This window comes from Saimiri boliviensis, chromosome 2, assembly GCF_048565385.1.
Source record: "Saimiri boliviensis isolate mSaiBol1 chromosome 2, mSaiBol1.pri, whole genome shotgun sequence".
Classification (NCBI taxonomy): Eukaryota; Metazoa; Chordata; class Mammalia; order Primates; family Cebidae; genus Saimiri; species Saimiri boliviensis.
Window position 1 is genome coordinate 133,125,281 of NC_133450.1, and position 25,785 is coordinate 133,151,065.

At 41.4% G+C, this 25,785-nt stretch overlaps 1 protein-coding gene, 1 pseudogene and 2 gene segments (V, D, J or C); 1 reads left to right on the forward strand and 3 right to left on the reverse strand.

The window, feature by feature from the left end:
* LOC101042584 (immunoglobulin heavy variable 7-4-1-like) overlaps positions 1-4,598 on the reverse strand; it is a 50,570-nt gene extending 45,972 nt beyond the window's left edge. Inside the window, 1 exon segment of the V gene segment in view lies at positions 4,514-4,598. Within this exon segment, the coding sequence occupies positions 4,514-4,559 (46 nt within the window).
* The window catches only part of LOC101036630 (immunoglobulin heavy variable 3-74-like), a 79,861-nt gene that overhangs the window by 34,111 nt on the left and 19,965 nt on the right, over positions 1-25,785 (reverse strand).
* On the forward strand, positions 11,289-12,265 carry LOC141582802 (F-actin-capping protein subunit beta-like; annotated as a pseudogene).
* Positions 22,254-25,582, reverse strand: LOC141583432 (uncharacterized). The gene is made up of 4 exons (XM_074392583.1): positions 25,471-25,582; positions 24,909-25,367; positions 24,633-24,780; positions 22,254-22,377 (listed from the first exon to the last, which is right to left on the reverse strand). The coding sequence occupies exons 1-4, from the start codon at positions 25,514-25,516 to the stop codon at positions 22,254-22,256; spliced, it is 777 nt and encodes a 258-aa protein (XP_074248684.1). The 5' UTR covers positions 25,517-25,582.

Here is a 25,785-nt window from a genome sequence, read left to right on the forward strand (position 1 = left end):
CATATCTATTGTCCAGTTTCATGTGGTCTTTAAATAAATTCTGATTCATGTTCTTTCCCAATTTAGAATGAGATTGTTTTTCATAGCTGTTGTGGTAGAATTGTTTCAGTTCTGTGTAAATGCTGCATATTAGTCCCCTGTCAGATGCAATGTGTATAAATATTTTTCATTGTTCTGCAATATGTCTGTTCACTCTGTTGCTGTGTGAAAGCTCTTTAGTTTAACTAAGTGTCATTTGTCTTATTTTGATGTTATTGCTTGTGTTTTTGAGCTTTTAGGCATAAATTATTTACTAAGCCCAATGCCCAGAGGAGTTCTGGTGCCTTCTGTGAGTATGTTCATAGTTTGAGGTCCTACGTTCAAGTCTTCAGTCCATTTTCTGTTGAGAGGTTGAGGTCCAGTTTCATTTACCTGCATATGGCAGTCCAGTTGTCCCAGCAACATGTAATGAAGAGAGTGTCCCCTTTCCAGTGCATATTTTTGTTGACTTTGTCAAGATCAACTTGGCCATAGATTGTGCGGCTCAGTTCTGGGTTTAGAACAATGTACCTGAGAGCCATGGTTCTCCTGGCATCTCAGCACTGACCTGCTCATTGCTTAAACTCTGTTACTCAGTAGTTTTTGGGTGTAGTGATTTTCCATGTCTTTCTTTTTGTGGTCATGGTGCACCGCTCAGCATTGCTCATCCATCCTCTGTGTCTCCATTTCAGGGAGGGCAGGGTTATAAGTTTCCTGGGTCTAAATGCACATGGTTAATCTGCCCATTACTCTTTCTTATTCTCTAATGTGGACACTGTCCAGGTATCTTCATAGTAGCAAACATCAACAAATACATCCAGTAAGAAACTAAAAATAGATTTCTAGAGAAAATGGACACCTGTCTCTAATTGGTGCATTTAGAGCTGCAAACTCCAGTTCTTGACAATAAGGCAAAGTTAGGCTTCCATGAAAAACATACAAATCTACACCTTGTCAGGGAGGAGGTTATAATGATCATTACCTTGAGATCATTTTGTCACAAAACATTTCAACATTGGATATATGTGCCCTTGTAAGAAAACAGTCAGTGTGGAAACACGTGTACTTATCTGAGTGAAGAGTTCACATGGAGACATGTATGCTTGTCTGAGACAAGAGTCCACATGCAGAAATGTCTGTTTCCTGAGGAAAGAGTAAATATAAGAACATATGTGGTAGTCTAAGGAAAGAGTCCATGAGGGAACAGGTGTGTATGTCTGAAGAAAGAATCCACCTGAGTAAAAGTGTGTTTGTCGGACAGCAGAGTCCACATGTTGACAGGTGTGTGCACCCATCTGAGGGTAAATGCCCATTTGGGGACAGTGTATGCCTGAACCGAGCTGAAATTTGGGAAAACCTTTCTCAACCAAGGAAAGAAAAAATCCCATGGGTTATTTGCTTGTCAGGAATTAAAAAAACCTGGGTCATATAGAAAATTGATTTGTTTTAACATCTTATATGCAAATGAGGAAAATTACTTCATTCTTTGTTTCATTCATCTCATGACAACCCCACCCTCATGAAATAAGTTCTAATTTTATACAATTCATTTGATCCTGGGGTTAATGAACTCCTAAATAGTTCTTTGTAAATTGTATATATTTAAGTTTATATTTTCCATCACAAAAGTATGTGCTTAGACAAATTAATTGTGTAATGTCTCATATCGCATACCACTAAAAATACTTTTACTCTTCTTAAACAGTGCCTTTTAAACTTATTATATACCCACTCTCTAAATTCCTGGAATATCCTCTATATATTTACTTGTCTATAGTTTTGTCTTTTATAAAATTTTAAATAAATCAAATTATAAAGTGTCATTGAAATGACAGTTTATAATGACAGTTTAAATGACAGTTTAAGTTTATAAATGACATTTAAATTTATAAATGACAGTTTATAATGACAGTTTAAGTGACAGTTTAAGTTTATAAATGACATTTAAGTTTATATATGACAGTTTATAATGAAATGACAGCAATGAACAAAGTGGAAAATGAAGTTGCTGACCTAAGAAACTTTGACAATCAGAAAATTCTGTAAGTTTAAAGTGTAAAGAAGCTGCACATAACCACTCTATTCTAGTAGATAAACATGTTTCCAACGAGGGTAAATCTTTACATTTCTGATACTGCTATGCATGTGTCCTGAAATTCTGCAGTCAAGTAATACAATGGCATATGGCAGGATGGGGTTCCTCATTTTGCAGTGGGAGTTCATGGACAGTCAAGAAGGAAGGTGAGAAAGGTCCAAGTGGTGACACAGTTGGGGGAAGAGACAAGGGTGTTCTCATTTTTAATGTAATAAAGTTAGAGAAGATTAGATACATAAATAGTTTCAATGTGTCCATAAACATGAGTTCACATAAATATGCACATTTGCTAGACAAGTTGGTTGAGAGGCCTTACAAGTACTTATACAACATTAACAACACACATAACCAGTGTCACATTTTTTTATGTTAATACTATTCTTTAACATCAGAAACAAGTTATCTTTAGAAAAATGGCTGATTCTATGTACAAAAAAGATAATAAAGGAAACAAGCTTAGAATGTATTGTAATACCAGGAAGCAGGGAAGTGTTCAAAAACCAAAGGATGAGGTGTGCTCTAAGGATGCAGAATCCAAACTAAATGAGCTCCCAGCGCCTGGTAAAGCTGTGGTGTTTTAAAAAATAAAATGGGTAATGTAGCATGGATCCTCTTCAGAATATGAAATAGACATCCATATACCAGTACAGATATTAATGGATGATTAACTGAAGAAATGATGGGAAGAAGAACACAGCTCCTTACAGAAGCATTCCAAATGTGTTAGGTTAATAGTCCTCTAATCAAGCAGGTGAAGCTTAATCGCTCAAGAATTGATTGTGGCGTGAGATTAGAGACATGGAGAATAATCACTGTTAGTGTGTTTTATGATGAGATATCAGATATAATGCCAAAGACATGATCTATGGGTGAATAACATTTTTAAATCTAAATTTGTACAAACACGCACACACATATTTTTCTGCAATACACACTGATGAGGAAGTAAAAGTGAGCCAGAGCCTTGGAGAAAATACTTCAAAGTCACATATTTGTTAAATTTGAATTATTTTAATTAAGTTACACTTACAATAAATAGGCAAGTATATTTAAAACTAATCAAAAGAAAACAATGCAGTTAACAATGAACCAACTATCAGGAGAGGTATCTCACCAAAAATTATATGAAAATTTTAAATTTGAATTTTTATTAGAGACATGTGCATTTAAATAAGTTAGATACCATTACTCACCTATTACAATGGTTCAAACACATAATTCTTTTTTTTTTTTTTTTTTTTTTTTTTTGAGACAGAGTTTCGCTCTTGTTACCCAGGCTGGAGTGCAATGGTGCGATCTCGGCTCACCGCAACCTCTGCCTCCCGGGTTCAGGCAATTCTCCTGCCTCAGCCTCCTGAGTAGCTGGGATTACAGGCACGTGCCACCATGCCCAGCTAATTTTTTGTATTTTTAGTAGAAACGGGGTTTCACCATGTTGACCAGGATGGTCTCGATCTCTTGACCTCGTGATCCACCCGCCTCAGCCTCCCAAAGTGCTGGGATTACAGGCTTGAGCCACCGCGCCCGGCCCAAACACATAATTCTTATAGTGACAAGTGACAATATGAATGGGGAAAACAAAGAACTACCATGCATTGATGGTGGGAATTCAAAATGCTACATGCACAACATGACTTTTTTTGGCAATTTAAAAAATATGGATAAAAGTAGAGTTAAAATGTGATTTGTACATGTGTTCCAAAATATTTATAACACTGATTCAGAAATTGATGTTTACAAAGATCCCTTCAGAGGAAGTTTTATATCAGCTTTATTAATTGCATTCATTCTCCAGTCTCTGATATTTGTTTACAGAGTATCTGTTGTATGAAAAATCTCTCAAATAATTAAAATTTCTCAAATATACATCTATATACTTTTTTCTTTAATGACTTAATGTTAGTTTCTAAGAAAGTCTTAAATCTAATATTTGTTATCTCCTCCATGTCAGCACAGCTGCCTCCTTTCTGGGGTTTCTGACAATCTCAGGATGTGGTTTTCACACTGTGTCTCTCCCACAGTAATACACGGCCGTGTCCTCAGGTCTCAGGCTGCTTAGCTCCATGTAGGCTGTGCTCGTGGACGTGTCACTGGTCATGCTGACTCTGCCCTGGAACTTCTGTGCATAGTTTGTGTTACCATTACCAGGGTCGATCCGTCCCATCCACTCAAGCCCTTGTCCAGGGGCCTGTCACACCCAGTTCATATAGTAGCTGGTAAAGGTGTATCCAGAAGCCTTGCAGGAGATCTACACTGAGGCCCCAGGCTTCTTCACCTCAGCCCCAGACTGCACCAGTTGCACCTGGGAGTGGACACCTGTGGAGAGGAGACAGGAGTGGGTGAAGTCTCACTTGACTGGCCTGGTTTCTCCCTCAGCCCTGGGACTGGGGAGCCCCTAACCTGTTGCTGCTGCCACCAAGAAGAGGATCCTCCAGGTCCAGTCCATGGTGAGGAGTTGTGCTCTAGGGGCTTCTCTCAAGGAGGGGTGTGGTTGTTGGTTGATACTCTCAGGCACAGAGATGTCTAAATTCACCTCAGTTATTTGCATATGCATGAAGGATGCTATTTAATAGCCCAATTCCTGACCCAGTATGAGAAAGAGCAAATAGATGACACATGGACGACACAATTGTAGAAGCTGAGGGTTCAAGCTGTAATCCTGTTAAAAATCATGCGTCCCTGACACATCCCTGAACTGTGTTGACAGAGCTTCCCTCACTGGGTAACAGGCTTCCTCAGGACACACATGTCATTTTGAACCCACATTTGAATGTCTCAGGGGCAACATGAACCATTTCTAGACCTTAATATGCTAACGTGTTATTTTGGGAATGAATGTGTTTCTCCAAAAATTTCACTTATTTTAAGAAAGAGTCTTGCCCTGACCTCCGACTGTTTACTAATAAGAGATCTAGCTGAGTTTGAAATACCTATTGCAAAAGTGGTTCTCATTATAACGTCCAGTTTGATAAATGGTGACAATTAAATAGTATATTTTTACAAATATCGCCAGTCCTTGTGATATACTAATTTTAGATATCCTTAAAGGAAGTCCCAGGCCCTGAGAGGAACCGCTCCCCAGCCTCCTGTGCACCTGCTCTGAGCCAGCAGCCTGTGCTGGGTGTGTCCTGAGCGCCCCCTGCAGCCCAGTCCCAGCCCTGCAGGGAGGTTTCCGTCTGATCAGAATACATTCCCACCAGTGTCTCTAGCCCAGTATAAATTGGCTGTGACCTGTCTCGGAATTCTTCTTTATTGATGCGATATGCTTCTCACAGCATCTTTTCGAATATTAAAATGGCCTTAGGAAACCAGCAAACTCTGCAGGGAGACCCCAAGAAAAGATCTCCTGCATCACCAGGGAGCCCTTTCCTGGAGCTCAAGAGGCACTGAATCATTGGACAAATGGTGGATCCAAAAACTCTTCCGGAGTTTGGGGCAGACTCCTATTTCCTTTAGGGTCCTGCAGTTTGTTATTGCATCTGAGGATACCCGCAGGTGCAAGTGCTGTGGCTAGAAGCCCACTCCAAATCTGCTATTCAAATCACACATACACCTGCACACATTCACACACACACACACACACACACACACACACACACACACATATCGTGGCAAATTTTTACATTAATGGGTCTCATGGTTTGCCTCTTTGTCTGGTATCCATCTCACAGAAAGCACTCCCTACAGTGACACTAAGGCTGAGTATGTGTCTACTTTCTGCAAACAGAAGTAAAGAAAACAGAATACAAGTGGAGACTTGGGAAGAGCATGCACATTAAATTCACCTGTTCTCACTCTGGAACCCTGCAGCTGCCCCATGAAAAGTAAATTGGAGGCCCTGAGAGTGACATAATTTCCTTGGAGCTGAAGTTGCTGGTGTCATAGACTTCAAATGGCTCTATTTTCCTCAACCATTTTTTTCTCCTACTTTCCTCCTGAGAAAGAGTTTGTGCATTGCCACACTTTCATATTTAATCAGTATTGACTAAACTGGTAACAACGTAACATGTGGAACACGGAAGCATTACATGTTCTTCCCGCTGAATTTTAATGCTGTAGTGGTCTTCTTTCTCTGGTCTGTGACAGATACAGGAAGTCTCCAGGTGTAAAGCTGACGTTTGCTCTTTTCTGGCTGAAACATCACAGGAAATTTTTCTTAAATTTATACCTATTGCCTAAGTTTACCATTAAAGTCATTATGAAAAGCCATATCTATTACCATACTTAATTAATAGTAAAATGTTAATATATTTTGCTATAGTATATGTAACAAGGCAAGAATAAACTTGAAGGCATTTTACTTCCAGATTTCAAAAGTAATTACAAGAGTAGAGTAATAAAAACAAGATGGGATAGGCATAAATAGATATTGAGATTTCAGAAATAAACTGATAAACCGAGGACAACCTGATTTTCAACGTGAGAACCAACAATACACAATGGATAAACTAAAGTCTCTCCCTAAGAGGCTGTTGGCAAAACTGGATTTACACATGAAAAGAGTTAAGAATTTTAGGTTAGAATAAACACAAAAATCAACTCTAAATGGACTAAATAGTTAAATGCATAACCTGCAGTTGTACAATTTCTCTCACCCAAAATTAATGTTAACAGAGATTTCTTATGTTTCACATTGAAGGCACAGACAACAAGAGCAGATTTGAACAAGTGGAACTGCATCACAATAGAAAGATTCTGCAAATCATGGAAAAAATTATAACATACAAAATGGGAGAATATAATTACAAACCACGCATCTGAAAAAGTGTTAATACCCAAAATATGAATGCAACTTCTACAACTCATTAACAAAATCATAAATGCCTGGTTGTAAAGTGTTCAGTTTTATACCTTAAAAAATTTAAGAACATAGATCTCATGTTAAAGGTTCTTCTCTATGGGTAATGGTTAGTTTTCAGGCACCCGTGGTTAAGGTAAACTGTAGTTATTCAATCCAACATTAATATAAGTGATGGTGTCAACTTACATAATAGATGTTATTCAACCTGTCATCAGCTGACTCTAGGTTAGGTAAATTGTCATTGATAAAATGGTTGTGCCTGATTCCATCAGAGCAGAACTGGAGAAAATGAAATTCCATGGCGATTTGGCAGCTTCATCTCTCTCTGGGACTTCCAGCCTGTAATGACTGATGGATGATCTTATGCACGTTGGATATCCCTAGCCATCTCCAAAAATGGTCATCCCCTATGCCTCGCAAAACAGTGGCATGTTCATCTGTAGTCTGTCAACTCTGAATAACAGAGAGAGACTCTAAAATACAAAAATACTTATCCAAAAATGGATATTGCATTTGAAATATGTGTGGGTGCATTTGGGTTGGTAAAGGAAGATAAAGAATGAAGGGAAAATGAGCAGGGTTACATCAGCTGTTTTGAGACAGTTATCCTGGGCTGGAAGGGTTAATAAGAAGGATGACATTGATGTGAGGTTAATAGGCAGTTGCTGGACAGATACATGTAGAGAAGCAATTCTTTTAAGATTATGGTGGCCTGGTCTAGGTGCAGTGGCTCACACCTGTAATCCCTGAATTTTGGGAGGCTGAGTCAGGTGTATCACCTGAGGTCAGGAGTTTGAGGCCAGCCTGACCAATATGGAGAAATCTCCATCTCTACTAAAACTACAAAATTAGCTGGGTGTGGTGGCACATGCCTGCAATCCCAGCTACTCGGGAGTGGTGGGTGGGGGCGCTAAGGCAGGAGAATTGCTTGAACCAAGGAGGCAGACGTTTTGGTGAGCCGAGATCGCACCATTGCAATCCAGCCTGGGCAACAACGGTAAAACTCCATCTCAAAAAAAAAAAAAAAAGGACAAGAAAAGAAAAATAGAAAAGAAAAGATTGTGGTGGCCTCTGTGCAAGGTTGTGGCTGTGCAGAGTCTATTTATGACTGTTCTTGTTATCAGGAATATGTGTGTTAGACCCTCCTTGATGGTCTTCCCCAGTTTTGTTCATTGGGATTTTAACACACGTGGCTCCATTTTGATTCTGATACATTTCACAAGCTCTTTCTAACACTACTTCTCAAGAAGATGACTCTGACAATTTGCATAGAACAGGGTTAATTCCACATCCACACACCCTTTTGATCAAATAAGTTTATCCCCTTCAGTATTAACAGCTAATTGCACTCCCAGATGAGTCTACACACAACACAGTGGAAGGTCCTGAGAAAATGGGGAGAGAAGGAAGCCCCATCAGCCTCTCCTACGTGGCTGCAGGAGCCACAGCCTGAGCCCCACCTGCGCTCCAAGAAAATACCTTGAGGCCTGGAATGGAGACCACAGAGACCATCTTTTTATATATTAGAAAGCAGGAAAAGCAAATTAAAAAGGAAGAATAAACAGTCTGAAGAAAGAACATGGATTGGGGGCAAAATAAGCCCAGGTCACTGCTGATTCGATTGGCTTTAGGGTCAGGAGAAGGGTCGGACGTGAAACCTGTGAGGGTCTACAAGATGCTGACACTGACGCAGCCTCTCTATTGATCCTAGGAATCTCCTTGAGGTTTCTATCCTGGATCTGATTGGAGGCGACTCATTAGGAACCACTGAGCTTCCTCAGGATTCTGATGCTGGTGAACATGGTTGAGAACTTTTAATTTCTGTAAGCGTCATCATTTGCTGCATGTGAGAATAGATCCTCATGTTAAAATGATCTTTTAAAAAAAAGGTAGAGATAATATTAGGAAGCACAGAATTCTAAACTTAGAGAGATTCACTAGAGAACATGTAAGAAGATGAAGTCCACATCCTGACGAAATCAGCCTCCATCTGCACCTGCCTCTGGGGTTGACTCTGATCAGTGGGTCCTGAGCGCCCCCTGCAGCTGATTCCCCCGAGTGTCCCTGCAGGAGGTTTGTGTCTGGGCTCACACTGACTTCCCCTCACTGTGTCTCTCGCACAGTAATACACGGCCGTGTCCTCGGTTCTCAGGCTGTTCATCTGCAGATACAGCGAGTTCTTGGCGTTGTCTCTGGAGATGGTGAATCAGCCCTTCACGGCGTCTGTGTAGTATGTGCTACCACCAGTACGAATAGCTGAGACCCACTCCAGCCCCTTCCCTGGAGCCTGGTGGACCTAATGCATGTGATAGCTGCTGAAGGTGAATCCAGAGGCTGCACAGGAGAGTCTCAGGGACCCCCCAGGCTGAACCAAGCCTCCCCCAGACTCCACCAGTTGCATCTCACACTGGACACCTGTAAAAAAAAAGAAACCCTGGTCAGAAAGTGTCACAAAAATCCACCATTTATCTCTCTCTTATCACTCACATTCAATTTCAATAGTTCTCCATGAATTACCTCTTAAAATAGCAACAAGGAAAACCCAGCTCAGCCGAAATTCCATGGTGAGTCTTCTGTGTTCAGTCCTGATCACCAAATGGAAACACCTGAAAATCCCAGGGATGGGCTCCCCTCCCAGAGCTGCAGGGTCAGGGCTGGGCTGGTTTTTATAAGCAGAGGAAGGGCTCTATTTACATGTCTCCTGCCATATGGCAAGCTGTGGGCTGAGAGGCCTGAGGAGACAGTGGGGCTCAGAGCACAGGACAGTGTCCTGGGGAAGATTTGTGACATTGATAGTATTTGGAAATTGTGTTTTCTTATTGTAAGTTTGTTCTGTGATAAACCCTTACATATTTTAATTTCTATTTTAAAACAGTTTTATTGAAGTACAATAGATCTATATAAACCACATATAATTAAAGTTAGCACCAATCATCTTTTATTTTTACATATGCAGAGAAAACATGGTATGTGGTATCAATGTTATTTCCATGTTACAGGTCAAAAATTACCAGGAAAAGCACAGGTGGGTTGTACAATGTCCCCAGAGCTCGCATCTGGTCAGAGTGAACCTGGGTGTCTGGGCCTGTGCTTCTCACCACTGGACCCGATTTCTCCCTGAACCAAGCCCAGCACACAGTGGGTGGCACCTAGTGAAGTTTGCAGAACATTTTCTTTGTAATGAGAACATGGTGTCATGTGTATTCACTGTTGTGATTACCTGACAAATGTAAAGAAAAGCACGTTTCCTACAGTTGTATTTTCTCGAGTGTCATACATTTCTTATATTGGTGTCTATCTTTCCATGGATCTTTATCTAACAAATTACCCATCCACTTATTGGCAATACCCTTATTGAGGCATTATTGCTTTTTAATAAATATTACATAATTAATGTGTGCAGTTGAATAAGCAGTGAAGCGGAGCATGGTGGCGCACACCTGTGGACCCAGCTATGCAGGGAAGAGGGAGGAGGATTGCTGCAGACCCAGGGTCTGAGTGTGCAGAAAGCTATGATCTCACCACTGAGCTCCAGCCTGGATGAAAGAGCAAGACCATGTCTCCAAAGGAAACATGTCATTTCACATGTGCTCACCTGTGCAGCCAATCTTGATTGTTAAATCAAGATACCAATGATTACACTAACAAACTTCCTCCTGTTTCTCTAATTCCTGCCTCCCAGTCATTCCTTCTTATTATACTGAGACAAACTTTCATCTTTGTAACTTTAGATCTATTTTTCAAGATTTGTTAAAGTGAAATCTTGTAGCTTCAATTTCATTTCTGTGGCGTTTTCCTCAGCCTAATTACTTGTGAGTCAGTAATTTGGTTGTGTATAAAAAATGTGTTGATTCTAATGAGGATAAGTATTGCAGTTAATGAGAGCAACCCTATTACTTATTTATAAAGCATCATAATATTTGTGTTATTTCTAGTTTGTAATATTGAAAATAAAGTTTATACTCAGCCTGGAGATATAGGCATCCAAGAAAAGTATGTTATTTTTACAAAAACTGACCTTACTGAGCTGCAAATTGACATATTTTCTTTAGTACATCAGATTTTTGATGTTACAGGACAAACAAGAGTCCTTACATCTTGAGAAACTCAGTGTCTTACAAAAACAAACAGGAAGAGAATATGACCTTATCTGGGGCAGAGGCCAGCAAATGTCATATAAGATAAAACAAGATTAAATTGGACATTTTCTTTCGATTATTTCAAATTTAGTGTGGTGAAGTTATTGTTTAAATTCTCAGAGCACGCACAACTGAGGCATTCCTACTGCTACTGAAACCTTTTCTCTCAGGATTGAGAATACATCACAAAAATCTCCACCCGGCAGGGACCGGGACCGCCATCACCGCGGCCAGCATGAGTGATCAACAGCTGGACTTTGTCTTGGACCTAATGAGGCGCCTGCCTCCACAGCAAATCGAGAAAAACCTCAGCGACTTGATTGACCTGGTCCCCAGTCTATGTGAGGATCTCCTGTCTTCTGTTGACCAGCCACTGAAAATTGCCAGAGACAAGGTGGTGGGAAAGGATTACCTTTTGTGTGACTACAACAGAGATGGGGACTCCTATAGGTCACCATGGAGTAAAAAGTACGACCCTCCCTTGGGGCCATGCCATCAGCTTGGCTTCGAAACCTTGAGGTGGAAGCCAACAATGCCTTTGACCAGTACCGAGACCTGTATTTTGAAGGTGGTGTCTCATCTGTCTACCTCTGGGGTCTGGATCATGGCTTTGCTGGAGTGATCCTCATAAAGAAGGCTGGAGATGGATCAAAGAAGATCAAAGGCTGCTGAGATTCCATCCACGTGGTGGAAGTGCAGGAGAAATCCAGTGGCTGCACCGCCCATTACACGTTGACCTCCACGGTGATGCTGTGGCTGCAGACCAACAAATCCGGCTCTGGCACCATGAACCTCGGAGGCAGCCTCACCAGACAGATGGAGAAAGATAAAACTGTGAGCAACTGCTCCCCACACATAGCCAACATCGGGCGCCTGGTAGAGGACATGGAAAATAAAATCAGAAGTACACTGAACGAGATCTACTTTGGAAAAACAAAGGATATTGTCAACGGGCTGAGGTCTGTGCAGACTTTTGCAGACAAATCAAAACAAGAAGCTCTGAAGAATGACCTGGTGGAGGCTTTGAAGAGAAAGCAGCAATGCTAAACCTCTGCTTCAAGCTAACCAGACGCCGTGCACTCGTTAGAGTCCTTTCTTAGAAAACCTGTTTTCTGCTCCCTCCCCTGGTCCCTTCCCTCCCCACAGGTCACATAACAGCTGCATCATTGACCTCACAGCGCCATCTCTCCCTGAGAATAAAGCCCCATAGCCACCCTCCTCTGGCTCCGGCTCCGAGCCTGCTTCCGCCACACCTCACTCTCAGCTCTCCACATTTCTATAGAGACCGTCTTCCTCCCCGTCCCCACATTTATAGCCATAAAATCCACTGTCTGCCAGCCTCCCTTCGCTTCCACCTTTTTGTTACATTGGTGTAAAAAATGTAAAACAAAAAAAATTTATGAACTAACTGTGGTGTGTGAAAGAGAGAAGAAAAACTAGAAATCTGATTCCGTGTGTGTTTGGGAGTTGCTTGGGGTTGGGGGTTGGGACAGCTCTGGGAGCAGAGGTGGCCCGTGGTGCCATCCTGCGCAGACTCGCCCGTCCCACAGAGGCTGCGGGGTGGGTGCCGGGGGGGGGGGGGGCGCAGACCGTTTAGCTCTTCCAGCCAGGTGCTTTTCTGTAAATTTCTATGGAATGCAAAAGGAGGTTTTTGTTCTATTTTGTTTTTCTGTAAAGCTTAAGAAAAATCTACATCTTATACTTGAGCCTCCATACTTTAAAAAAGAAAAAAAAAAATCAATAATAATAATAATAAAAAAAAAAACCGCCACTCTGTGCCTCCCGAGATGCTTCTGTGTGGGAAACAGAACAGCAGCTGTGACTGAAATGCATCCAGACCCACCTCCTCTGCCACCACTACATTACCAAAGAATTCACCTGCAGGGGCAAAGACGCTAACACCTCTGTGTTGCTGGCACTGGAGGAACTCATAGAAACTGGGATAGAAGAAAGAAAAGCTCCAAAGCTCTGTCCATTCTTTCAGGAATGACAGGCTCATCTCCCACCTCCTCTTATTTCCTCAGAAATAGCAGCCTCGTCTGCTGGGAGGGGCAGAAAAGAGAAAGCAGAAGACATCAGTGGGAAGACACAGTGGCTGCTGGAAGATCTGGAAAAACAACAACAACAAGGAGCCACTCTCCCCAGGAAAGGGAGGAAGATGCGTGGATCAGCACTGCACCTGTAGGAGGCGCAGGGATACCTGAAAGGACACACCCTGAGCCAGGACTGTGATGTCTGCCTGGAGCATGGCTCCTCAGAAAAGCAGAGAGTGCCCATTCAGTGCAACCCTTCCCACCTCATTGCCAACTCTCAGGTCCACGTACCTCTGGGATGACCTGGGGGATCTGAATGACAGAGTCTCTCTGTTTAGCACAGGATTAAGGCCCAAAGCCAAGCAGGAAATAAAATTTAGGTGTCACCAGAGGAATCTGAGTGTCTGGTGTCTGCAGAGGAAACACACTTCAATTCTGGCAGCCACTGTGATAATGACTTTCAAACGTATCCCTGATTAGTTTCACACAATTTCGTACAATAAATGCCTAGATAAGATAGGGTTTGATCATGTACAAAAACTGCAAAAATCACAAAACAAATACTTAGTGGACATAAGGAATCTGAGAGAAGTATCCAGGGAACATTAATTTGGAAATAATTTGCCTAAGTACTCTTAAACATTACACTTGATCTCACAGTTAGTCTATATGTAACTCCATAAGAAATTGCCAACATGTGTTTAATTTTACTAATACTTTATTAATGTCATGCTTGTGAATGTATAAAAGACCAGAGAGTAGCTTTTCTTAAAGTATTGATAAAAAAAATCCAACTTTGCAAAATACTTAGAGAGATTTATTCTGAGCCAAATGTGAAGACCATGCCCTGTAACACAGTCCCAGAAGATCTTGAGTAGGTTATAGGAACCTATCCTAGTCAGAGGCATCGGAAGTTATTTGCTGAGGTAACCACATTGAAGTTGAGACTTGAAAGATGCCAGATTCCTCTCTGAAAACCTTTTCTCTTGACACTAGAAGTAAACTTAGCAGAAATAAATGTTAGCATTCCTTCTATGTTCAAAATTGCCACCCATTGGGAAAATAATTAAACTTAGGAGACTTATCTTTATAAACAAATAGTCTAGTAGATTTCTAAAGTCCTTTACAAACCCAGTGATTCTGATTAGTTTGCAGATTATGCAGAACATCCCGCCTAATAGGAATCTGCAATTAGCTGGATTTCCCTGCATTGGGGTTTTGTAATGTTTAATTTATGTAGATACAGAATACTTCAAAACCTGTAAGGGGTACATGTAATATTTTGATAAAAGAATATTATATGTAGTAATCTAATCTGGATAACTGGAATATCCTGCAGCTTAATAATCAATTATTTCTTTGTGTTAAGAACATTCTAAATCTTGTTTTCTACTTTTTCTGAAATACACACTAAAATGTTACCTGTAGTTTTCTATGTGCCATTTCAGAATTAGTGAAAGTTTCTGTTTTTCTGCTTTCTCATTACCATTTGGTGCTTTCTATACTGTGTGTTTTACTCATTCTCATAGGCTAGTAGCATTTTTTTGAATCTGTCTCTATTGATAACATGGTTTTTGTATTCAGTTTTGCTTATATGATGAATAACATTTACTGATTTGCATATATTGAACCAACCTTGCATCCCAGAAGCAAAGCCTACTTGATCATGGTGGATTAGCTTTTTGAGGTGCTGCTGTGTTCAGTTTGTCAGCATTTCATTGAGCAGTTTTGCATCAGGAATACTGGCCTAAAGTTATCATTTCTTTTTTTCTTCTTCTTCTTTTTTTTTTAATTGCATTTTAGGATTTGGGGTACATGTGAAGAACATGCAAGATTGTTGCATAGGTACACACATGGCAGTGTGGTTTTCTGCCTTCTATCCCCTCACCTGTATCTGTCATTTCTCCCCATGCTATCTCTTCCCACCTCCCCACCCCCGTCCCTCCCCTATTTTCCCCCAACGGACCCCAGTGTGTAGTGCTCCACTCCCTGTGTCCATGTGTTCTCATTGATCAACACCCGCCTATGAGAGAGAACATGTGGTGTTTGATTTTCTGCTCTTGTGTCAGTTTGCTGAGAATGGTGGTTTCCAGGTTCATCTATGTCCCTACAAAGGACGTGAACTCATCGTTTTTGATGGCTGCGTAATATTCCATGGTGTTTATGTACCACATTTTCCCTATCCAGTCTATCATCGTTGGGCATTTGGGTTGGTTCCAGGTCTTTACTATTGTGAACAGTGCTACAATGAACATTCATGTGCATGTGTCCTTATAGTAGAATGATTCATAATACTTTGGATATATACCCAGTAATGGGATTGCTGGGTCAAATGGGATTTCTATTTTTAGGTCATTGAGGAATCGTCACACTGTCTTCCACAATGGTTGAATTAATTTACATTCCCTTCAACAGTGTAAAAGTCTTCCTACTTCTCCACATCCTCTCCAGCATCTGTTGTTTCCAGATTTTTTAATGATTGCCATTCTAACTGGTGTGAGATGGTATCTCAATGTGGTTTTGATTTGCGTTTCTCTAATGACCGGTGATGATGAGCATTTTTTCATATGTTTGTTGGCCTCCTGTACGTCTTCTTTTGTAAAGTATCTACTCATATCCTTTGCCCATTTTTGAATGGACTTGTTTGTTTTTTTCTTGTAGATCTGTTTTAGTTCTTTGTAAATTCTGGATATCAGCCCCTTGTCAGATGGGTAGACTGCAAATTTTTTTTCCCATTTGTTGGTTGCTGATTCACTCTACTGACTGTTTATTTTGCCTTGCAGATGCTGTGGAGTTTGATTAGGTCCCATTTGTCTATTTTGGCTTTTGTTGCCATTGCTTTTGGCGTTTTGGTCATGAAGTCCTTGCCTACACCTATGTCCTGAATGGTTTTGCCTAGATTTTCTTCTAGGGTTTTTATGGTGTTAGGTCTGATGTTTAAGTCTTTAATCAATCTGGAGTTAATTTTGGTGTAAGGTGTCAGGAAAGGGTCCTGTTTCTGCTTTCTGCACATGGCTAGCCAGTTTTCCCAACACCATTTATTAAACAGGGAATCCTTTCCCCGTTGCTTGTTTTTGTCAGGTTTGTCGAAGATCAGATGGTTGTGGGTATGTTGTATTTCCTCTGAGGCCTCCATTCTGTTCCATTGGTCTATATCTCTGTTTTGGTACCAGTACCATGCTGTTTTGATTACTGTAGCCTTGTAGTATAGTTAGAAGTCCGGTAGTGTGATGCCTCCTGCTTTGTTCTTTTTGCTTAGAATTGATTTGGCTATGCGGGCTCTCTTTTGGTTCCATATGAAGTTTAAGGTGTTTTTTTTTTCCAGTTCTGTGAAGAAGGTCATTGGTAACTTGATGGGAATAGCGTTGAATTTGTAAATTACTTTGGTCAGTATGGCCATTTTCATGATGTTGATTCTTCCTAAGCATGAACATGGAATGTTTCTCCATCTGTTTGTATCCTCTCTTATTTCGTTGAGCAGTGGCTTGTAGTTCTCCTTGAAGAGGTCCTTTACGTTCCTTGTTAGTTGTATTCCTAGGTATTTTATTCTCTTTGTAGCAATTGTGAATGGCAGTTCGTTCTTGATTTGGCTCTCTTTAAGTCTGTTACTGGTGTATGGAATGCTTGTAATTTTTGCACGTTGATTTTGTATCCTGAGACTTTGCTGAAGTTGTTTATCAGTTTCAGGAGATTTTGGGCCGAGATGATGGGGTCTTCTAGATATACAATCATGTCATCTGTAAATAGAGACAATTTGATTTCCTCCTTTCCAATTTGAATACCCTTTATTTCTTTCTCTTGCCTGATTGCTCTGGCTAGATCTTCCAATACTATATTGAATAGAAGTGGTGAGAGAGGGCATCCTTGTCTAGTGCCAGATTTCAAAGGGAATGCTTCCAGTTTTTGCCCATTCAGTATGATATTGGCTGTTGGTTTGTCGTAAATAGCTTTTATAGTTTTGAGATACGTTCCGTCAATACCTAGTTTATTGAGGGTTTTTAGCATAAGGGGCTGTTGAATTTTGTCAAAAGCCTTCTCTGCATCAATTGAGATAATCATGTGGTTTTGTCTTTGGTTCTGTTTATGTGGTGAATTACGTTTACGGACTTGCATATGTTGAACCAGCCTTGCATCCCCGGGATGAATCCTACTTGATCATGGTGGATGAGCTTTTTGATATGCTGTTGCAATAGGTTTGCCAGTATTTTATTGAAGATTTTTGCATCTATGTTCATCATGGATATTGGCCTGAAATTTTCTTTTCTTGTTGAGTCTCTGCCGGGTTTTGGTATCAGGATGGTATTTGTCTCATAAAATGATTTGGGAAGGATTCCCTCTTTTTGGATTGTCTGGAATAGTTTCAGAAGGAATGGTATCAGCTCCTCTTTGTATGTCTGGTAGAATTCGGCTGTGAACCCAACTGGACCTGGGCTTTTTTTGGGTGGTAGGCTCTTTATTGCTGCCTCGACTTCAGATCTTGCTATTGGTCTATTCAGGGTTTCGGCTTCTTCCAGGTTTAGGCTTGGGAGGATGCAGGTGCCCAGGAATTTATCCATTTCTTCCAGGTTTACTAGTTCATGTGCATAGAGTTGTTTGTAACAATCTCTGATGATGGTTTGGATTTCTGTGGAATCTGTGGTGATATCTCCTTTATCGTTTTTTATTGCATCAATTTGGTTATTCTCTCTTTTCTTTTTTATTAATCTGGCTAGTGGTCTGTCTACTTTGTTGATCTTTTTGAAAAACCAGCTCCTGGACTTATTGATTTTTTGAAGAGTTTTTTGTGTCTCTATTTCCTTCAGTTCTGCTCTGATCTTAGTTATTTCCTGTCTTCTGCTAGGTTTTGAGTTTTTTTGATCTTGCTCCTCTAGCTCTTTAATTTTGATGATAGGGTGTCAATTTTAGATCTCTCCTTTCTTCTCATGTGGGCACTCATTGCTATATATTTTCCTTTAGAGACTGCTTTAAATGTTTCCCAGAGATTCTGGTATGTTGTGTTTCGTTCTCGTTGGTTTCGAAGAACATCTTTATTTCTGCCTTCATTTCATTGTTTATCCAGTCAACATTCAAGAGCAAGTTGTTCAGTTTCCATGAAGTTGTGCGGTTCTGAGTTAGTTTCTGCATTCTGAGTTCTAACTCGATTGTCCTGTGGTCTGAGAGACTGTTTGTTATGATTTCTGTTCTTTTGCATTTGCTGAGGAGTGATTTATTGCCAATTATGTGGTCAATTTTAGAGTAGGTGTGATGCAGTGCTGAGAAGAATGTATATTCTGTGGATTTGGGGTGGAGAGTTTTGTAAATGTCTATTAGGTTTGCTTGTTCCAGGTCTGAGTTCAGGTCTTGGATATCCTTGTTGTTTTTCTGTCTGGTTGATCTGTCTAATATTGACAATGGGGTGTTAAAGTCTCCCACTATTATTGTGTGGGAGTCTAAGTCTCTTTGTAAGTCCTTAAGAACTTGCCTTATGTATCTGGGTGCTCCTGTATTGGGTGTGTATATATTTAGGATCGTTAGCTCTTCTTGCTGCAGTGATCCTTTTACCATTATGTAATGTCCTTCTTTGTCTCTTTTGATCTTTGTTGCTTTAAAGTCTATTTTATCAGAGATGAATATTGCAACTCCTGCTTTTTTCTGCTTTCCATTTGCTTGGTAGATCATCCTTCATCCGTTTGTTCTGAGCCTTTGCATGTAAGATAGGTTTCCTGGATACAGTACATTGATGGGTTTTGTCTTTTTATCCAATTTGCCAGTCTGTGTCTTTTGATTGGGGCATTTAGTCCATTGACATTTAGGGATAGTATTGTTATGTGTGAATTTGATACTGTCATTTTGATGCTACCTGGCTGTTTTGTTGGTTAGTTGATGCAGCTTCTTGATTGTGTTGATGCTCTTTTACCATTTGGTGTGTTTTTGGAGTGGCTGGTACTGGTTGTTCCTTCATATGTGTAGAGCCTCTTTCAGGAGTTCTTGTAGAGCAGGTTTGGTGGTGATGAAATCTCTGAGTACTTGCTTGTTCACAAAGGATTTTATTTTTCCTTCACTTATGAAGCTTAGTTTGGCTGGATAGGAGATTCTGGGTTGAAAGTTCTTTTCTTTAAGGGTGTTGAATATTGGCCCCCAATCTCTTCTGGCTTGTAGGGTTTCTGCTGAGAGATCTGCTGTGAGTCTAATGGGCTTCCTTTGTGGGTAACCCGACCTTTCTCTCTGGCTGCCCTTAGCATTTTCTTTTTAATTACAACCCTGGTGAATCTGACAATTATGTGCCTTGGGGTTGCTCTTCTTGAGGAATATCTTTGTGGTGTTCTCTGTATTTCCTGTATTTGAATATTGCCCTGCCTTGCTAGGTTGGGGAAGTTTTCCTGGATAATATCCTGAAGAGTATTTTCCAGCTTGGATTCATTCTCTTCATCACATTCAGGTACACCTATCAAACCTAGATTAGGTCTTTTCACAGAGTCACACATTTCTTGAAGATTTTTTTCATTCCTTTTTGCGCTTTCTTCTCTGTTCTTGCCTTCTCTTTTTATTTCATTGAGTTGATCTTCGACCTCTGATATCCCTTCTTCTGCTTGGTCAATTCCACTATTGAAGCTTGTGCATGTTTCATGAAGTTCTCGTGTTGTGTGTTTTTCAGCTCCATCAATTCACTTATATTCCTCTCTATGCTGTCCATTCTTGTTAGCATTTCGTCCAATCTTTTTTCAAGGTTCCTAGTTTCTTTGCGTTGGGTTAGAACATGTTCTTTTAGCTCACTGTAGTTTCTTACTACCCACCTTCTGAAGTCTGATTCTGTCATTTCATCACCCTCCTTCTCCATCCGGTCTGGTTCCCTTGCTGGTGAGGAGTTGTGACCCCTTTTAGGAGGAGAGGTGTTCTGGTTTCGGGAGTTTTCATCCTTTTGCGCTGGTTTTTTCCCATTTTTGTGGGTTTATTCACCTGTTGTCTTTGTAGTTACTGTCTTTCAGATTGGGTCTCTGAGTGAGCTTCTAGTTCATGGATGCTGAAGTTACTTTTTTTTTTTTTTTTTTTAAGCTTTCCTTCTAACAGCCTGGCCCCTCTGCTGTAGACTGCTGAGGTCCTCTCCAGGCCCTGCCTGCCTGTGGATCACCTGCAGCAGCTGCAGAACAGTAAGGGTTGCTGCCAGTTTCCTCTTCCGCTATCTTTGTCCCAGAAGGATGCTCGCCAACTGTCAGTCTGTTCTCTCCTTTATGAGGTGAGTCTTTGGATCTATGGGGGTCAGGGAGCTACTTGAGGAGACAGTCTATCTTTTATTGGGTCTTAGGTCCTGAGCTGTGAGCTCCGTTGTTTGTTCAGAGCCGCTGGGCAGGTATGTTTATGTCTGCTGCAGCTGAACTCATAAAGCACATTTTGTTTCCAGGTGCTCTGTCCCAGGGAGTTGGGGCTTTATGAATTTCCGTTGCACTACTGCCTTTTTGATTTTTCTTTCAGTTCTGCCCCACCCAGCTAGCAGCACACCTGGCTCCAGAGTTTCGCAGCCAGTGCAGCAATTCGATCCAGGACTGTCACTTCGTTGAGGTAAGGGCAGCCACCGTTCTGAGACAGCCAGTCGTTCCCGTGACAGTCCTTCGTTCTGACGCATATCTCACCTTACTTGTGTTAACAATACCATAAGGACATTGACAGAGCAGCTGGACAAAACCCATGGCAGCTCAGCCCCCTCTCTGTCTTATGAAATCAGAGCCCTAGTCTGCAGTACAGGGCAGCAGATCTGGAGGGTGATGACACCAATGGAGAACACTGGAACTGAGGGAGGAAATGTCTGGGGAAAACGGGAGGACTGTACCCCAGGGGAAGGGGCAGGAACACACAGACCAACTTCTCATATGGGGAAGGGGCAGGAACACGCGCAAGGTCACGCCCAGACTCAGGGTCACAATGTCTTTTTAGGAATACGGACGCAGGAATATTAACTGTTTAGTCTAATGCCTTTTACCATTAAAAAAAATCATCAGTAAAGTAAAACACTTGAACGCACCTGAGGGAGTAGAAAGAGATTCTTGGGAAGATAGAACATGGTGAAGAGACAAAGTCAAGCAGAAAAGACAAAGAAGGTATTGGGGGATCTGTAATCCATGGTGGACATAGAAGAACAGAATTCTGTTAGTTTTTAAAACCTTTATATCTGTTGATAGTAATTTATATGATGAAATTGCCAGCCATGGCAATGGAATCTTATTATCCCCTTCAGGGATGAGTGTCCATTGGGCATGTGGTGAAATTCTAGTCATGGGGGCAGGGGAGATGGTCTGTTGAGGTGCTCCTGGTCCTTCAGAGGAGAATTGCAAACATGTCTCTTCCCCACTTCCAGGGATATTTAATACATTGGTTACTCTTGGGAATGTTGTCTCCATGTCACGACATCATGGGAGTCACCTGAGGGGTGAAGCTGACTTTCTGGATGCATCAGTGTGGAAAACTGAGAAAAGAAACTGCCGGGGCATATGAGCTGTCAAACTATTCAATCCCGGAGCCACTCAAATCCAGCCTTCTTGCTTCATTATGTTGTGATTTTCCTCAATGTTTGGTCAGCCTAGGCTGTCTCTCTTCCCTCTCTGCTGAAATAATCACACATAATAATCTAGAGGCATTAAGATAAATAAGTAGCTAATTTTAAAATTAGAACAAGTCCCAAGTACAGTCAGAGTTACCACGTGGTTAATAACGTGATAGGCAGGAGATATGGATGGATAATAAGAGTGTGCTCATGTCAATTTCCTCTATATTAGCAAAATATTTTCTATATCCCTTACATGATATTCCCATTTTGACCCTTGACTTAACATTAATTCTTGATGAGTAACACCTAAATAATAAAATGGTAGTTATTAACTAATAATTTATATTACTAGTACAAACTTTTATTTAAGGCGTATTGCCCTACCGATGTAAATTCAGCCCCAAAGGCAGAAGTTATTGCACTTAATTAAATAAACACAGATACTGTACAGTGGTGCATAATTGTAAAAGATGCTGCATGCAAAGGAGGATTTTAAATCTTCAAGAAGCTCCATGAAAATGAACAAGAAGAAAACACACTTCTAAGTAATTTCTGTATTCTAGAGACCTGACATAGAAATTTGAAACTAAATACAAACAAAGAAAAAAGCAAATATCCATTATGGAAACTAGAATGACGCCACGTTGCATCACAACCAGCAGGAAGCACTGGCTGTGATGGGGATGCAGAGACGGCACAGGCGAGGGGAGGGTCTGCGAGCGCTTCCCCAGGCCAGGAGTGTGCCGAGAACACGGCTGTCGGCATCACCGGTTCTGAAAAACACACTGAAACTCACAATATGCATGTTTTGATGCATAAATAAAAACAGATGGCACTGGCATTAATATATATAGAGAGAGCTCAGAAATAAAAGGATATGTCAACGGCAAACTGATTTTCAGTATGTGAGCCAACAATATAAAATGTGGAAATCAAGGTTTCTCCCTAAGAGGGTGTTAAACTGCATCTACACATGCAAAGAATTAAGAATTTTAGTTTAGAATGAACACAAAAATCACATTAAATAGTTAAACGTATGGTTTGCAATTGTAAAATTTCCACCACACAGAAAATAATATTAAGAACAATTTTCTGTATTTCAAATTGAAGGCACAGACAACAAATGCAGAAGAGAATGGGTGGAAATGCATCACAACAGAAAGATTCCGCAAACCATGGAAACAACTCCAGCCTACAGAATGGGAGAATGTAATAGCATGCCATGAATCTGAAAATGTGTCAAAATCCAAAACAACTCATTAGCAAAATCATAATTGCCTAATTGTAAAGTGGTCAGTTTTACACCGTAACAAACGTAAGAACATAGAGCTCATGTTAAAGACTTTTCCCTCTGGGTAGTGGTAAGTGTTATGGTGCACTTGGTAAGGGCAGACTTCGTAATTATTCAACCCAACACTAATATAGGTGGTGTTAGCCGGGCAAGGTGGCTCATGCCTGTAATCCTAGCACTTTGGGAGACTGAGGCCGGTGAATCACCTGAGGTCAGCAATTTGACATCAGCCTGACCAATATGGAGAAACCCTGTCTCTATTAAAAATACAAAAATTAGCTGGATGTGGTGGTGTCCACCTGTAGTTCCAGCTACTCAGGAAGCTGAGACGGGAGAACTGATTTACCCTGGGAGGTGGAGGATGCAGTGAGCCAAGATCACACCATTGCACTCTAGCCTGGGTGACAGAGTGAGACTCTGTCTCTCTCTTTCTCTCATATATATGTGTGTGTGTGTGTATATATATATTTAATATATATATTAAAAATACATATTTTATACATTTTTTTATATATATGCATATTATATATGATGTGAGTTTATTTAATAGATGTTATTAAAACTGTCATCAGCTAAGTCTAGGTTAGGTAGTTTGTCATTGATAAAATTTGTGGGCCTGATTCCACCAGAGCAGAACTGGAGAAAATGTAATTCCATGGTGATTCAGCAGCTTCACCTCCCTATGGCACTTCCAGCATGTGCTTACTGACAGATGATCCTATGGACATTGGATGTTCCTAGCCACCTCCACAAACTGTCATCCTCTATGTATCACAGAAATGTGGCCTGTCCATCTGTAGCTTGTCAACCCTGAATAATAAACAGAGAGGGACTCTAAAATACAATAAAATTTATTTAAGGATTGGTATTGAAATTGAAATATGTATGGATGCATTCAGGTTGGTAAAAGAAAGATACATAATTCAGGAAAAATGAGGAGGGTTACATCAGCTGTTTTGAGACAATTATCCTGGGCTAGAAGGATCAATACAGAGGTGACATTGGTGTGAGGTGGAACGGGCAGTTGTTGGAGAAGAAATTGTTTTAAGGTTGGGGAGGCCCCTGTGCAAGGTTGTGGCTGTGCAGAGTCTATTTATGACAGTTTTTGCTATCAGGAATATGAATGTTAGACCGTGCTTCATGCCCTTTCTTCATTCATTGGGGTTTTAACGCACGTGGCTCCATGTTGATTCTAATACATTTCACAAGCTCTTTCTACCTCTTTCTAACTCTTTCTAACTTTCATAAGCTCTTTTGAAGCAGATGACTCTGACATGTTGCATAGAACAGGGTTCATTCCACATACACACCCCATTTTGATCAAATAAGTTCATCCCCTTCATTATTAACGACCAATTGCTGTCCCAGGTGAGTCTACACACAACACAGTGTAGGGTCCTGAGCAAATGGGGGAGAAGGAAGCTCCATCAGCCTCTCCCACGTGGTTGCAGGAGCCACAGCCTGAGCCTCACTTGCGCTCCAAGAAAATACCTTGAGGTCCGGAATGTAGACCCTGGAGACCATCTGTTACTTTTTCAGGAAGCAGGAAAAGCAAATAAAAAAGGGAGAACGAGCACTGCAAAGGAAGGACAGAGAGTGGGAGCAAGGGAGCCCCGGGTCCCTGCTGATGCGATTGGCTTTAGTGTCAGGAGAAGGGTCTGACGTGAAAACTATGAGGTTCTACACGACACCGAACCCGGCCCAGCCTCTCCATTGTCTGAGGCCAAAATTTCTAACGGCGGTTCTAGTCCGGGAATCTCCCTGAGGTTTCTGTCCTGGGTCTGATTGGAGAAGACTCGCCAGGCGCTGCTGAGCGTACTCAGGACTCTGATGCTGGTGACCACGGTTGAGGACTTTTCATCTCTGTAAGCATCATCTGCATTTGCTGCATGTGAAAATAAGTCCACATGCTAAAATGATCTTTTAAAAAATACGTAGAGATGACATTAGGAAACACAGAATTCTAAACTTAGAGAGATTCACTAGAGAAGTGAGAGGAGGATGAAGACCCACATCCTGACAGGAAATCAGCCTCCATCTGCACCTGCCTCTGGCGTTGACTCTGATCATTGGCTCCTGAGCACCCCCTGCAGCTGATTCCCCTGAGTGTCCCTGCAGGAGGTTTGTGTCCGGGCCCACACGGGCCTCCCCTCAGTGTGTCTTTCGCACAGTAATACAAGGCCGTGTCCTCGGTTTTCAGGCTGCTCATTTGCAGATACAGCGTGTTCTTTGAATCATCTCTTGAGATGGTGAATCGGCCTTTCACAGACGCGGCGTATTCTGTCGTGTAACTGTTAGCTTTGTTTCTAATTAAACCTACCCACTCCAGCCCCTTCCCTGGAGCCTGGCGGACCCAGTGCATTTCATAGCTGCTGAAGGTGAATCCAGAGGCCGCACAGGACAGTCTTAGGGACCCCGCAGGCTGAGCCAAGCCTCCCCCAGACTCCACCAGCTGCACCTCACACTGGACATCTGCAAACACAGAGACACCCTTGTCATTAACTGCCACACATATACACTGTTCCCCTCGCTTATGTCCACTCGCACTCAGTATCTCTATTTCTCCATAAATCACCTTTAAAAATAGCAACAAGGAAAACCCAGCTCAGCCCAAACTCCATGGTGAGTTCTCTGTGTTCAGTGCTGATCACTGAATAGAAACAGCCAGTAATTCTGGGGCTGGGCTCCTCTCCCAGAGCTGCAGGGTCAGGGTTGGGCTGGTTTTGATGAGCAGAGGGAGGGCCCTATTTGCATGTCTCCTGCTACAAAGCAGGCTCTGGGTGGCACAGCTGAGGAAAGGGCAGGGCCCAGAGCAGATGAGAGTGTCCTGGAAAACACTGGAGGTAATCCTGTCTCTCAGGAAAATGTAACTTCAGATTATCTGATTGTG